The sequence below is a fragment of the Vanessa tameamea genome, chromosome 19 (genome assembly GCF_037043105.1).
Source record: "Vanessa tameamea isolate UH-Manoa-2023 chromosome 19, ilVanTame1 primary haplotype, whole genome shotgun sequence".
NCBI lineage: Eukaryota > Metazoa > Arthropoda > Insecta > Lepidoptera > Nymphalidae > Vanessa > Vanessa tameamea.
In genome coordinates, this window is record NC_087327.1 from 1,984,089 (window position 1) to 1,998,622 (window position 14,534).

General features: G+C 32.3%; 1 protein-coding gene across 1 annotated transcript in view; it reads left to right on the plus strand.

Annotated features, from left to right (window-relative positions):
* Nucleotides 1-14,534, plus strand: part of LOC113397070 (hemicentin-2) — a 218,328-nt gene that overhangs the window by 176,999 nt on the left and 26,795 nt on the right. Inside the window, exon 2 of the mRNA XM_026635220.2 lies at nt 11,017-11,149. Coding sequence (XP_026491005.1) covers nt 11,017-11,149 — 133 coding nt within the window. The remainder of the gene's footprint in view (nt 1-11,016; nt 11,150-14,534) is intronic.

The window sequence follows — 14,534 nt, forward strand, 5'->3', positions numbered from 1 at the left end:
CAATGGAAAGAGTAAAGAAACAAACCTTAGATTTACATAATACTCTACACGATTTGCAAATAACTTATCCTCAAACATACATATAATATTATCTTTATTTATGATAATAACACAACACTATATGACTTAACGTCTTATCCACATAAATTTGATTTCCAGATTTCCGGTAACTTCACCATTCAAAACGCCATTTTATTTTTATAACATAGATTATTCAAGATGTCGGGCAATGATATCGCGTCAAATTATTATCAAAGTTGTTTTGTCGTTACTTTGAAAATTTTAAGGTTTTTCATTGTTATTCGTGGTCAATTAATCCCGGCCACAATTTTAATTAAAATCAACGATAAAACAAAGTTATATGAAATTTAATTTATTTCATTACGATAATCCACAGCCTGGGCGCCAATTCTCTTTTATTATGGTACAGGAGGCAAACGGCCTGTAGTCTCCGTGCTCGTTGCCGTTCAGCCGTCTCCCTATTCTATTAACACGACGAGCCAGTTGCGGTTTCGCTCGAAGTTGGATCGGAATACAATCGGGATCACATCACTAGCGATATAAATAAGTTGAATCGCCCTTCAGTTACGATTAAGCTCAGTTTTATTTGTGCGAATAGAACCGGAAAAATTTTATATGTATTATATATTGGTAGAATTGCCTCCCTGATCAAACCTTCCTTAGTTTGAACTATTTAGTATGGTAGTGTTATTATAATTGACGACGACCTCCGTGGTCGAGTAGTGTGTACACCGGTTTTCATGGGTACGCTACTCCGAGGTCCCGGGTTCGATTCCCGGACGATGTAGAAAAAGTTCATTAGTTTTCTATCTTGTCTTGGGTCTGGGTGTTTGTGGTACCTTCGTAACTTAATATAATAATTTTCCATAACACAAGTGTTTAAGCTACTTACATTGGGATCAGAGTAATGTATGTGATGTTAACCAATATTTATTTATTTATTTATAGGTGTATCATATTCTTACTACGCAGTATAAGAAATAATAATAATTAGTTTCCATTTCATAGTTATTAATTCCGTAGTTAATAATGAATAGAATCATAGATATCAAAAACTACATTAGAAAATGAAAACAATAATAATTTAAAGTAAGTATAAAATACAGCTATGTATGACAACGTCAGAAGATTAAAAACTTGAATAATAATAAAACACCTAAATAAATGTAATTTCACGCACTGTTGCACCCAATATAGATCCTCAACTATAGAATGAAATAGAATTAGTTCTGCATCTCATTCTTTGCCAGAATAAAGTTGTATTCGCTTTGGAAGTCGCGAAGAACTCTAGGGTTCTCGCGGTAGCAAGTAAGCACGGCAGAAATGTGACTGCTTCATTAGAAAACGAAAAGCAGTGAATTGTATTTGCTACTGTATTGTAGACAACAATGTCATGTAATATCACGTAACTGCAGGATGACGTATAATGTTGACATACGATATTTTCACGTAAAATGCTATTTGCTTCGGCTCGGAATCGCGTTTAAATCTTTAGGTGAGATCAAATCTCGTGTGCTGTTGTTATTACGGAACGAAGTTCTATATTGTTATGTAGTATATTCTCTACGCAGCTAACATTATGGTGAACTGATCAAAACCATCACGTAAGGAAAACAGCGTTATGCCTCCTCTTTCTCTTTTTCTCTCTTTCTCTATTTCATTTTTCTATTATATATGGTTTGATATAATATTATTTAAATTTAATTCTTGTTATTGTTTTAAAAATTTTCAAATGTTGTTAATTTATTTCATTGTTATTTAATACATAATACCCGTATATGGCGAAAGCAACTTCGGTCCAACCGGCTGTCTCACGACAAATGTTTAAAGGAGTTACTTATTCGTCAGCTCATCTCGACAGAATTCACATCGATGAGCCCGTACAAACTGGTTACAGCAAACAAAACCGTCATGACAGACTTGTAAATTGACGATTCAAAAGTGCTTGTAAAAGCCAACTAGAATAAAGAACGATTTGAATATGAATGAATCAGAATAAAATTTATGATTCATACAATTTTTTTTAGTTTGAAAAGTAAATCTTTAATATTAACAAGTAACATTATCATTGCCTACGTCTTGCAATATTACACAATCAGCGAAAGTACATTAAGATTGAAAATTTATAAGTCATGTAATGTCGTTTATAACATTTTTACTAACTACCTGAATTATATTAAAACATAAATGCTGGCTAAATGCTTTTATATTCGTATAATAATTTTGAACGTAATTGTTATTCAATAAATAATTATAAACATACTTTTTATTGAATAATTTAACTATACGGTAACTACACAAGGGATACTTAACGTCTTAGCTCGCAAGTTTGGCGATGCAAGGAACAGATCGTCAGCCTTCCTTTAGTAACAAATACAATAAATTTAACATGTATTCATATATTAATGGACTCATAAATAAAAGTATTGCGCTGACTACTTCTTCTCGTCTCACTATAATGGTATTATTTAAACATACATTGTACAAAGTTATATATGATTAAGTATTGAATATTGATTTCGTTCTTTATTCAGACACATAACAGTTAACGACCGATAACCAAACACTCACCAGCATAAATTTAGTTGGTAACAAAAACATGCGTGTTCATCGAGACAAATTTATGAGCTGCTATTTCCAAAGCTAAACTCGAACTATTGAAAAATACAGTATTAAATTCTATCAATAGCGAAAAGTCTGAACATGTATATGAATTTTACTTGGTGGTAGGGTTTGGTGCAAGCCTGTCCGGGCTACCACTCATAAGAAATTCTACCGCTATTTACTTTTACTACTTAGTAATTTGTGTTCTGATTTAAAAGGTAATTTGTGTTCTATCACCCAGTGTAACTACAGGCACAAGAGATATAAAATCTTGTGTCCAAAGCGTAATTCGATAGCGAATTGCCAATGTTAAAAGAATGCAATTTGCCTTACATCGTTAGAATTTTCTTTATGGTTCCAATGTCTAAGGGCATTGGTAACGTAACGCGTTTGACGTTTGACTAACATAAAAAAAATATTACGTATATTATAATAAGTCTTAGTTTACAACGTGCATAATCATAAAAAATATATTATATCATTGCGTTTCATACAAGTCATTAAGCGACGGGAAGCTGTGACTCGGGTATAATTAGCTCTGTCTTGAAACTGAAAACTTTATCGTAACAGAAGATTATTACGTTGAAGTTTCGAAAATTTCAAGTTAATTTCGAAATGAACCTGCGTGAAATACGAAGCAAGTGACAAAATACGTGAAATTGAATTATATCAATGTTATTAATATGAGTTCCTGATTGTAACATCAGTTTTACATTTCTCATCGCTTCCGCGTCAATTTTGTATAGTTTAACTTTATTTGTTTAGTAACCTCATTTGCAAATCACATTCGCTTTTGTAAGCTATCAACTGTATGTGTTCGTTAATATTATGTGGTTATATCATACCTTGCAACTAAATTTTACATAACAACCACTTTGAACTGATTGAATTGAAATTTGGAATATTTATGTATGTAATCCCTTTGATAATGCAATAATAGAACTGCTCATATACGCATCACATTTCATCACATTTTGGCAATTCTATAAATTTTAGTACGTTGTAAAGTTTTTTATATTTATTATATGTAATATATTATTCATAAATAAATTAAAACCTAAAAAGACGGCGTGTCTAAATCAAATTATTCATTACTAGCGACCCGCCCCGGCTTCGCACGGGTGCAATGGTTATCTCTAAGAGATAGACGTATACCATCACGGACTTTTTTGAAGACCGTTTTAAGGTGTACAACACTGTAGAACATTATTTTGATCTATCTCGTAGGGTTCAGCCAGCGTTTGCAATCTAAGCGCAAAAAATGTGCTTCGGAAAAAATGTGCATTGGAAACCTCTAAAATTATCAGTATTTCTAATCTATGTATATAATGTACGTGTTATACATTTAAACCTTCCTCTCGAATCACTCTATCAATAAAAAAAAAATCGCATTAAAATCCGTTGCGTAATTTTTAAGATCTAAGCATACATAAGGACAGACAGCGGGAAACGACTTTGTTTTATACTATGTAATGACAATCATAATATAATTAATGTCAATATTTAATATATTTTCAATATTTAACGAAACTTTATCATATATCAGTAACCGATAATATAAATTTTGACCAGACTTCATACAAACACATAACTACGGCGTGTGTTTATTCGAATTTGACAGATTTAAATAAAAGCCACAATATGTTATGGCCTGTATAAATTTAATGACGATAAAACACAATTTCATAATAATATAGCAGATTTAAACGTAGTTAATACTAAAAATCCTAGAATTTGCACAACCGCAAACGTCATTAACAATAGACACATCCACATCTCTCTAATTATTTTCAACGAGCAATGTTAAGAGCTTTCAATAATCCAATATAATTGTTTGTGTATTCTATCAATAATATTATTCGTTGAGTAATATTTATTTAAATAAAAATAAAATAGAAATATAATCTAACTAGTATTATATAACATATATAACAGATGTTATATATGACTTAAAGTTGAACGAACTTCCTAAAGCGTTTAACATAGTATTTCATAAGAATATTGCCCTTAAATTACTGGACTATATAATCTGTACAGCAGTCCTGGAATAGTTTTCTCAATTTATTTTGGGTCAAAAGTTCTGTAGATCGATCGAAAATTTTTATTTTTGAATAGCATGAACATTTCACTGGCGTACCGCAAGGTCGTATTTTATTTCCTCTTTTTCTTTTTCTTTTTATTACATTATACACTACCCACATTCACTTTTACGCCAACGACTTGCAGATACATGCATTAAACATTCAAATAGAAATATTCAAAATATCGAACACTAGTTCTCATCTCGGCTTCGCTCGCGTTTTAGTGATTGGTCGTCAAGAATTTGGCATAAATAGCTCTTAAAGTTAAAGTTTGCTTTATACCAAATTTCATCAAATGCGATTCAGTGGTTTGACCCTGAAAGAAAAACATACAGAGTTACTTTCGCATTTAAAATATTTGTATAGATAACACTGTTATATTATAATAGGGTGCCTGCCTATTTCGACAAACATTTCACTAAAGTAATTGTGTTTGGAATGGTTATCGATTATATGTTATGTTCTGTAATCATAATATTTTACTAATATCACACAATGCAAAATACTAACTGATATAATGTAATTAGATAAGTCGATCATGTTAACTGGTGACGTCCGAAACTTCACAATATATCTAAAGACAATGCTAATCAGTTTTGACTATTAGATTATATAAATAATACAATCAGTTTTCCTTCATTTATGCGCAGCCGAGTAAAAACAAGTCCTTTATCTACATTTTATATAAGTTAGGGTCACCAAACATGGCTCGCTGGACAAGTCCTGGTTATAACAGAATTGATAAGTATGATCAGATTTCAAGATAATATAATTTTACCCTTAATTTATATTCATAAACTTCGAGATCTATCTTCTTTTTCTATTGACTTTACATATTTCTTAATTAGATTTTGAAAATCGACTGAGCTGATTTATTGTATGAATCAAGAAATATATAAGTTAATAATTGTCAAAAATAAATTTAATTTCGATATTATTTTGACATTTATTTCAAGCGATGTGAAATTTTTACAATATTTTTTTTTTGTATCAAACGCTTTTGTTTTGAGTGAAGCCGTTTTTATTGAGTCAAATAATTGTATATTGTGTTCAGTTTTTTTTCTGTCCTGGCTTGCAAAACTTTATATGGTCACCCTAACACATTCCACGTCATATCTCACAGCGAGACAAGTGAGATTTCCCAAAGGATATACAAGGTCATGTGGTATTTCTGAGTCTCAGATAATGTTACGAGCACTGTATGAATTATATTTGGGTCGGGTTGACTAAACCTGTTTGTTAGATGATCTCTCAATGTTTACGTTTTAACAGTATATTCCGCGCATTTTTTTTGCTACATAATGTGTCACGTCATCTCATATACATAGTTGTTAACCGCTGGTCCTTACTAGAGCAAGCACCACAATGTTTTCATGCTTTTTATTTATTTTCATAATGCACTTCGTGCTAAATCTTAGAGCGTAGTCGAACCAATTATTAGAACATATAGATATTAGCCGCTGGTCATGACTAGACCAAGCACCATGTTTTCTCATTCGTTATTTTCTTCAAGCTGTAAACGCATCGCGAGAATACCAGCATCTAATGGATGAAATTCAGCCACACTTTTATCTAGAAACCTGCAATGAAACAGCGTAGTAGAATAAGCCCTAAATCTTCCCTTTACAGGGATGCCTTTCTCATGCTGCAGGTAATTTACTGTCTGTTAAATTTAAAATGTTATATGTAAAACCTCGAAAGCTGAAATAAACTGTTTATAGTTTTTATGTTTGCATACAAAAACATTAAAGATTGTGATTGATTTATTAGGAGCACAAATTCTATCCAATATAGTTGCAGTTATTTATTACATTATATACATAATAAATACATAATAATGGATTGTTATCCAAAAAATCTGAACAAAACATATTATATACCATAAATTGAAAATTATTTGAATCAGTCTGACAATTGGTTGCAGAGAACCTTCAGTTCATCGTTAAAAACCCTTCAACGGTAAACTAAAAATTCAGTACTCAGCCAAAAGCTGGCAAGGGCTCTCAGACATTCCGCCGTAGAATTGGCACAAGTGCAACTGTGTCGCACTGAACTAATAGGTACAACAGTGCTTTGAAATAAAATTGTCCATAGAAAATTTAGCCCAGCGCTTACATGTTTAACTAATCTGAGAAGTGTGAAAATTACAATATCGCAAAATATACGGAAAAAAAACATATAAATTGGTACATTTTGATGAAAGTGGAAAACTGCTGCAACACAGTTATTTGTCATTCAGTGATGCACACTAGCATACATACACTCACACACATAAAATATGCCATCTATTTTAGGGGAGCTATTTCGTCTAAATTATATTATACCTAGCTCAGGAACAGTAGGTTAAATTACATCTCTATTTCGTGTACATATAATATTATATTGTCTATATATTTCATCCTTTGCATTAATTTATTTTAAAGCATTTAGTTATTAATGTTAAAGTTACGCTTGATGATCACTTCAAGTTAGCTTTGTAAGAATGGCCAGTATCGGATGAAAACATCTGGTCTCTTGAAGTAAACACTTGCTTCTGTCTCTTTTATTATAAATAACTTTTTATTCAAATAAAAACTCTGTATCTGTCATGAACTTACCCAACGTCACTTATATTGGAGATGACATCACTCTTTATTCTAATATTATCAATGCCGGTAGAAAGTAACTGTCTGTTACGTCTTCCCACTTAAGACGCTAAACTGATTCAACTTGGAGATAGTTTGTTACCCAGGATATTAAATGAGCTATTTTTTTTAATTCAATGGGTAAAATATAAGTGACGGTTTATATGCTATAGGTGAAGCCGCAGGTTCAGCAAATATTGTATAAATATATAACTTTGATACAATAGTGTGATAGTAGATACCGACATAATCGTGCTCTATTGGTTGGTGAACTTTAAATCTTTCCTTTTCATTCGTATGATAAATCCGAAATTTGAAGAGATATTGTCGATTTGTCACAAATTTCATACTCAAGCCCCACCCCCACGCTGTGCTATCCAATCTTTATTACTTTCCGCCCATTCGGATTTGCAGTTTGAGGATAATAACGCTTTTAAACAATTTGGTGTTACGACGAATGGCTCGCTTGATAATAGCGTTATTAACATAATATTTAAGAGAGACCATCGGAACTTCGGGCGACTATTGCACGCTTTGTTGGGATTATGCTAATTTTATGTTAGAACTTTATCTAAAATATATCTGGTTTTCGTTTAAATTAATAATAATATATATAGCTGTTTTAATGTTAATTTATTTGTTGTGAACAGGAATTTATTTGTGTATATCTGGTTGTTTTCAAATATGGTTTAGCAGACAATTCTACACAGAGCCATAAGAAACAACTAGAGCTATTATAATGATTAGTTAAACGTGATTTAGTATTGAAATGATTATGAAATTGAGTGATGTCCTTGTAGGCGATTTCGATCACGGCGATTGTTCTCCAGGGAGACTTAGCTACGTAGGACACAGTATAGTGTTCACGTGTGCGCAAACATAGATGTGATTTTAATTGAATCACTCTAATTATGGCAAATGCTACTCGACCGAAAAATGTCAAGTTGTTTCCAATAAAAAAACTCAACTACCTTAATAGAACCAAACTGAGATTCAATAGTATACCTAAGATACGAAGTTTTAACACGCTATTTGCTACTAAACGTGTCAAGTATTAACTACTATCGTTACTAAATATTCTGGTTACATTTACGTCATTTCTGGATAAATGACGTAAATGTAACCAGAATATTTAGTTTTAGCGTTACTGGTAACGCTCGACATATTTTGGCAAGAATAGGGATATCACTATCAAAATATTGCACAGATGCGTCAAAAGGATTCTGTAATTAATTATAATGAAGGCGGAAGAGGCTTTGGGCTACTATTAGACAACTTTAACAATATTTTCCAATAAATACAATATTTAATGTTTACAAAATAATTAGAATTAAATATTAGAACTTGACGTGGCGTGATCGTGCAACTATATCAAATCTCCAAATTTATAAAACACTAGCTTCTATGCAAGGTTCATCCGCGTTAAGCATCAAGTATTACTCTACTCAATCCACGTAGGGATTTTTTTAAGATATAGTTATGTGGACGGACAAATGAGCCACTGGATGGTAAGTGGTCACCACCATCCATAAATCGTTTCTTACATTGCCAATGCGCCACCAACCTTGGAAACTAAGATGTTATGTTCCTTGTTCCTATAGTTACATTGGCTCACTCACCCTTTATACCGGAACACGATAATACTAAGTATTGCTGTTTGGCGTTAGAATATGTCATTAGTAGTCGGTACCTAGATGGGCTTGCACAAAGCCCTACCACCAAGTAGAGGATTGCAGCATGATGTTATATTATAACCCCTTTTAAATAATTTGCTTACTAATCTAAAAGGGGGTTAGTAATCTCTCAGGGAAATTAAATGGAGAATGTAAATTTTTCGTAAATTCTTCATTTCTGTAAGTCAATTTATTGAAGACGTTTTTTTACACGAATCGTGCGTGTGATCGAGGTTAAATATATAAAATTAATAAATTATGTTTAACCGACGGGATATTCCATCGGGTAAACGGCTAATAAATAATGTTTTTTTCTTTTTTTTAAGTCGAATTTGTAGAATCTGACCAACCAAACAAACGCATCACCTTCATAATATTAGTATAGATATAATATTGTTATATATCGTCGTTTAGTAAGGTGAAGCCGAAGAACAAACATAAAAAAAAAAATAAGAAACGAATGTTTGAGTTTCTTCGAAGTTGGTCAACAAATTGTAAGACCATTACGAGTGAAAACTACATCTTGAAATACACTCAGGATATGGACAGTACACTCGACGTCCGGAAATTAATAGCGTTTCCTGCAGCATCGTGTACCAATAGCAAGGGAATATACGTCGAAAATGTTATCCCAGTTCTACAAATGGTCAGTTGGATTGAATTTTGGATGTTTGGCTGTTAACAGAGATCTCTTGTTAAATATTGGTTGAGCGTTGATAATTTCGACTATTTTTTTCGCAATTTCTTTGATTAATGATCAATTGTGGCTGATTGTGATATACTTTATACAAGTTATTTTGAGTATTACCACCCAATAATCATATATTCTGCTGCTATACCTAGTAATGTTCTCTGTTGAAGGGCAAATGAGCCAGTGCAGCTACGGGCACAAGGGATCAGTTTACATGAGTTGATATTTCTCACAGTGCTAATATTTATGAGCGATTGTGACCACTTACCTTCTGTCTGTCTACTAATTAGATATGAAAACAAACTATTCTTACGAAACTTGTTTTTATTTGTGCTTCTATAGAGTTTTTATATAATATTTATGCAATTTTTTAATTGTAATTGCCACTGAAACTCAGCGTAAGAAGTTTTTCTATTCAAGTACTCAGTGGTTCTTGCGCATCTCAAATTTTATTATTTTTGTTTTTTGCTCTGAAACAAATTTGTCTTTTTATTTCTGACAAACATTTTTTTTCTATAAGCCAAATAACTTTTTAGTCCGTTTTTAAGACTTAATTACTTAATTTAAAGTAATGCAGTGAATATTTTGAGGTTACAGTGCTGACAAAAATCTAAAGTTTTCAATAATCTGACTGGAGCTGATATTAAACAACGTCAAAGTCAGAAGTTAGTCAGAGTAAACAAAACTTTTGACGACGTTTTCTTACTCTTTTAAAACCTTATAATTAATAGCCTGGTCGAGTAATGCCCTTCAAACTTGACGCAAAAGATACATGTTTTTTTTTCTATCCGAGTTATTCAACTAAAACTTAAACAATAGATTTTCAAAGGTAACCAAAATTTTTGTCGATATTTTTCGAACATTTTTAAAGACATCATTTAATTAATAGCCTGGACATGCAATTAATTCTAAAATCTAACCCAAAAGAAACAACAAATTTCCATTACGTGAATTCACTGTTGCATAAATTAAAGGGATCCCAGTAACAGATACTCCAGCTTTCCACTATATTTTCTCATCCTATCCGGGCCGGGTAACGGGACAGATAACCGGACAGCAAGAAGCGGATATCCGTTACCACCGGCTTTACTTAACCCGAGTATTTGTTTTTTAGTTGCATTGCAATCGTTATATTTTAATAAAATATTATTACTAGTGGATTCTAGTGTAACTGGATCTCAATCGCCATTTTTAATTTCATTGATTGGTTTACTTGTGTACTTGTTTTCTGTGTCATTGTTTTTCACAATAAAGAAAAACCATAGAATAGAGATATTATTCGCTTAAAATTTCGTCAATTTTTATTTCTTTTTTCTTTCCAGCGCCGTTGACGCAAGTGGTAGCGGTGGCAGGGGAGCCGGTCTACTTACCTTGTGATGTGGCCACGCAGGACGAAGATGACGCAGTACTGCTAGTTCTCTGGTACAGAGAAGATTTAGGCACGCCTATTTACAGGTATGTATTGATCACAACAATGATCGCAGCTCATGCAACAGAGACGACAAATTATGCCTGGAAAGCAGTTTATAATCGTACCTCTTAGCTATAAGATAGATAGAACACAAATTTGTTTAAAAAATATGGCCTTGAAACTATGACTATAGTTCATTCCAAGAGTCGAACTACTAGAGAACAAAATATTTACACCCCATTGGTCAATGCAAACAGCTAGAGACGAGCGAGGTGAATCCAGCATGTAAGACGATCCTAAGAAATTATTTGCCCAGTGGAAATCATTCACATTAACCAATGAGCAAACAAGAGCAATTTCCCCTCGGAGCTCGTTTCTTGGAATGGACTTTAGTATTATCTCTTGTAATTGTTTCCTTATATTTTACACGATTTCTGACATCCTTAATTCGTACTATATTGTCGTAATTGTCACTATATATTTTAAATAAGAATGGCAAATAAAAATGTCCTTATGTTAAATTTCAACCATGTTTACTTCGCATGTATACTCCACATGCGTATTTGCATTAATTATAATTATATAATAATTATTATTATTCGAAAATGTCAATGTGTAGAACACGTGTTTCCTACCTGAATTCGCACAAATAACAACGCAAATAAAATACGTATCGTCTCTCACTTGCTGGTTATTTTACACGTCAAAGAAGTGAAATATGGAAAATGTTTTCTTTGACCTTCCACACTGGGTTAATAATGGCTTTTCACCGCTCGAAGCCGGTTGTTCTATAAACAAACGAAATTTTATGTATGAATGACCTGTTAATTATATTTCCGTCTGTTTGGTATTTGGTCAAATGAAACAATATCGAGTTAAATGTTATCTTATGTCTCAGTTCTACAAAGCCAGGGGATATATATAATATATAAGATGTCCCCCGGCTTTGGGTAAGCCGATTTTTTTATCATTGATTATGGGACGATGGATGCGTATAAAAAATCGGTTATGGTCTCATTTTGAAAAGTTCCATGTATGTGCAGAAAAATTAAAAGGATTCTTGTTTGCATTTTACGAAATTGTTACGATTTAACAAATAATTAATTTAAGAGAGCGGAAAAAAGTTACTGGTCGGTTAGAGGGCTGTACTACGGTTGTATAATTAAAAAAAAAGGAAAACGTAAACAAAATTATAGTAAATTGTCATCGACAAACTCCAATTCTAACTGAACTAATGTATACTATTTGATATTAAATATTTCATTTAAAAAGGTTTCATTACTTTGGCGCCTAATTTAGATGAGTGACTTTCAGCTTACAATGAAATTAAATCAAAACAAAACCCGCCATAGGTTTCGAAATTCCCAACAAAATCTTTTGAATAAACGTGAAGTTTCGCCGGGAACCACTATTGAAAGAATAAACCCCGACCGCATGAGGATTTATTAAAATATTCACATGACCAATAAGATTCTTAAAATAAAAACGATAGCGCGATTCAATCAACTACTAACGCCATCTAGTTCTACATTCAGCAATTAACAGATTTTAACAATAAAAACTATGTTAGTTATTAAACACAACCATATTATTAATACAACAAAGTTAACAAATCGTCAGTCGACCCAGGAAAAACACTTTCGCAGGGTTTGCCCTAACATTTAAAAGGAATTAAGTAGTATGTTATTTCATATCACGCTTTACGTGGCAGATGAAATTTTGTTATTATTTAATTTGTCACGAGTTTTTCGAGTATTGTGTTACTCGAAGACATAAGTCGCGTTTATTTTGGGACACTTTTGTAATAATTTCATTGACATATATACATATTCCTTACTTGGATATGCTTAGATTCACGTTCCAAACACATTTATAGAAATTGCAATGTACAGTTTTCGAAAAATTGAGAAACTCAGAAATTAAAAGGCAAAGAACGCTCTTTCTTTGCGTAAATACGTAAACTGCAGCGGAGGATCCTACTTAGTAAATAGCTCTAAAACTCCGGTGGACCGACAGTACGTAGCCGTCAGTTGCTTGGCAACCTCTTATCAACTTGGTCAGATGAGGCGAGGTTGTGATAATATGTTTTCTTTGGCTTCCATTAGTTTGCCATTTTTTGAGGACGAAAGTTGAAGTAATATCACCTAGTTTTCGACTTCGCAGAGTTATTACATGACATGGTATTCGTTACTATAATAAGTTACCACAGTTGATCTTAACATAGCCTATAAAAAATTGAAATCTTATATCAAATAAGACATATTCGTCAATAGAAGATTATATTCATGATAAAAAGTGTAGACTTAGTGTTTTATATTTCCAGGCAAAATAAAGGTAAATGTAATTGTACTTTATTGACATAAACACTGTGATTAGAGTGGTGGATAAGAGTGACTATTGAGTTTATTGCTGGTTTTTCTTGGTAGAACTTACTTTCCAAACCGGTAGTAGCTTTACATGTCATTCAACACCGTAACATGACGATTTAAAAGGTTTAAAAGAATAAAGAAAAAATTGATTATAATTTCGTGAGATGTTTTTTTGTTTTTACAAACATTGTAGTGTTTTTGTGTTCAATTTCGTTATATACACGATTCTATGGTTTCTTGTTTTCGTTTCGTAAATCCCACGTATTCATATCCTATAAATGAGGGGCCATCGCACCACTTACTATACCGCAGTAGAGGCAACGGAAGTGCGCAAGGTGCCACTGTGCGCCGCATACGTTCGGTTGGTCAACTTTGCCGCGCATTCTCGCGCCCCGTAGTTCCGTTGCCGCGGAATATGTTCTATCGCAAGCAACTTTATAAAAATAAATATTATTCTTACATTGCTGCAGTCGGCTCTTGTTTTGACTAACACTATTTTAATTGTTTAAAAAATATATATAATTACTATATGAAAAAACTACTTTCAAATATCTTCCTGAATATACGTTTGAAATAACAAGAAAAATCTATTTTTTTTTTTAAATGTTATTTACATATTTACAATGTCCATTCGGTTATTTTATTAGTCAAGACAAAGAGTTTTAGCCGACGAGTATATCGTGAATAGTATGCAAAATAAAAAGCCCGAATTGAGTTTACTCTCTTTTTGATTCGGTTACAACCTTTTGATTAAGGATGTATTCATTTCAACGTCGAATTTTTTTAGTGACTATGGCTCCAAAATATTGGGTGTCAAAGTTATATCAGAATTTTTACACGCTACAGGAATATAATTATATTAAAAATTATAATTTAAAAAAAAATTAAAGCGTAATATAAAATTAATAGTTCATCGACAACGTTATAAAATTTTCATAAAAATACTTCAATACTTGTTTAAAATAAGCCTAGAAAATAAAAATACTTATTTATTCGATATTACTAAGCCGATTACGGTAGCATCTCATATAAACAGCATAAGCGGCGAGACGGAGCCTCC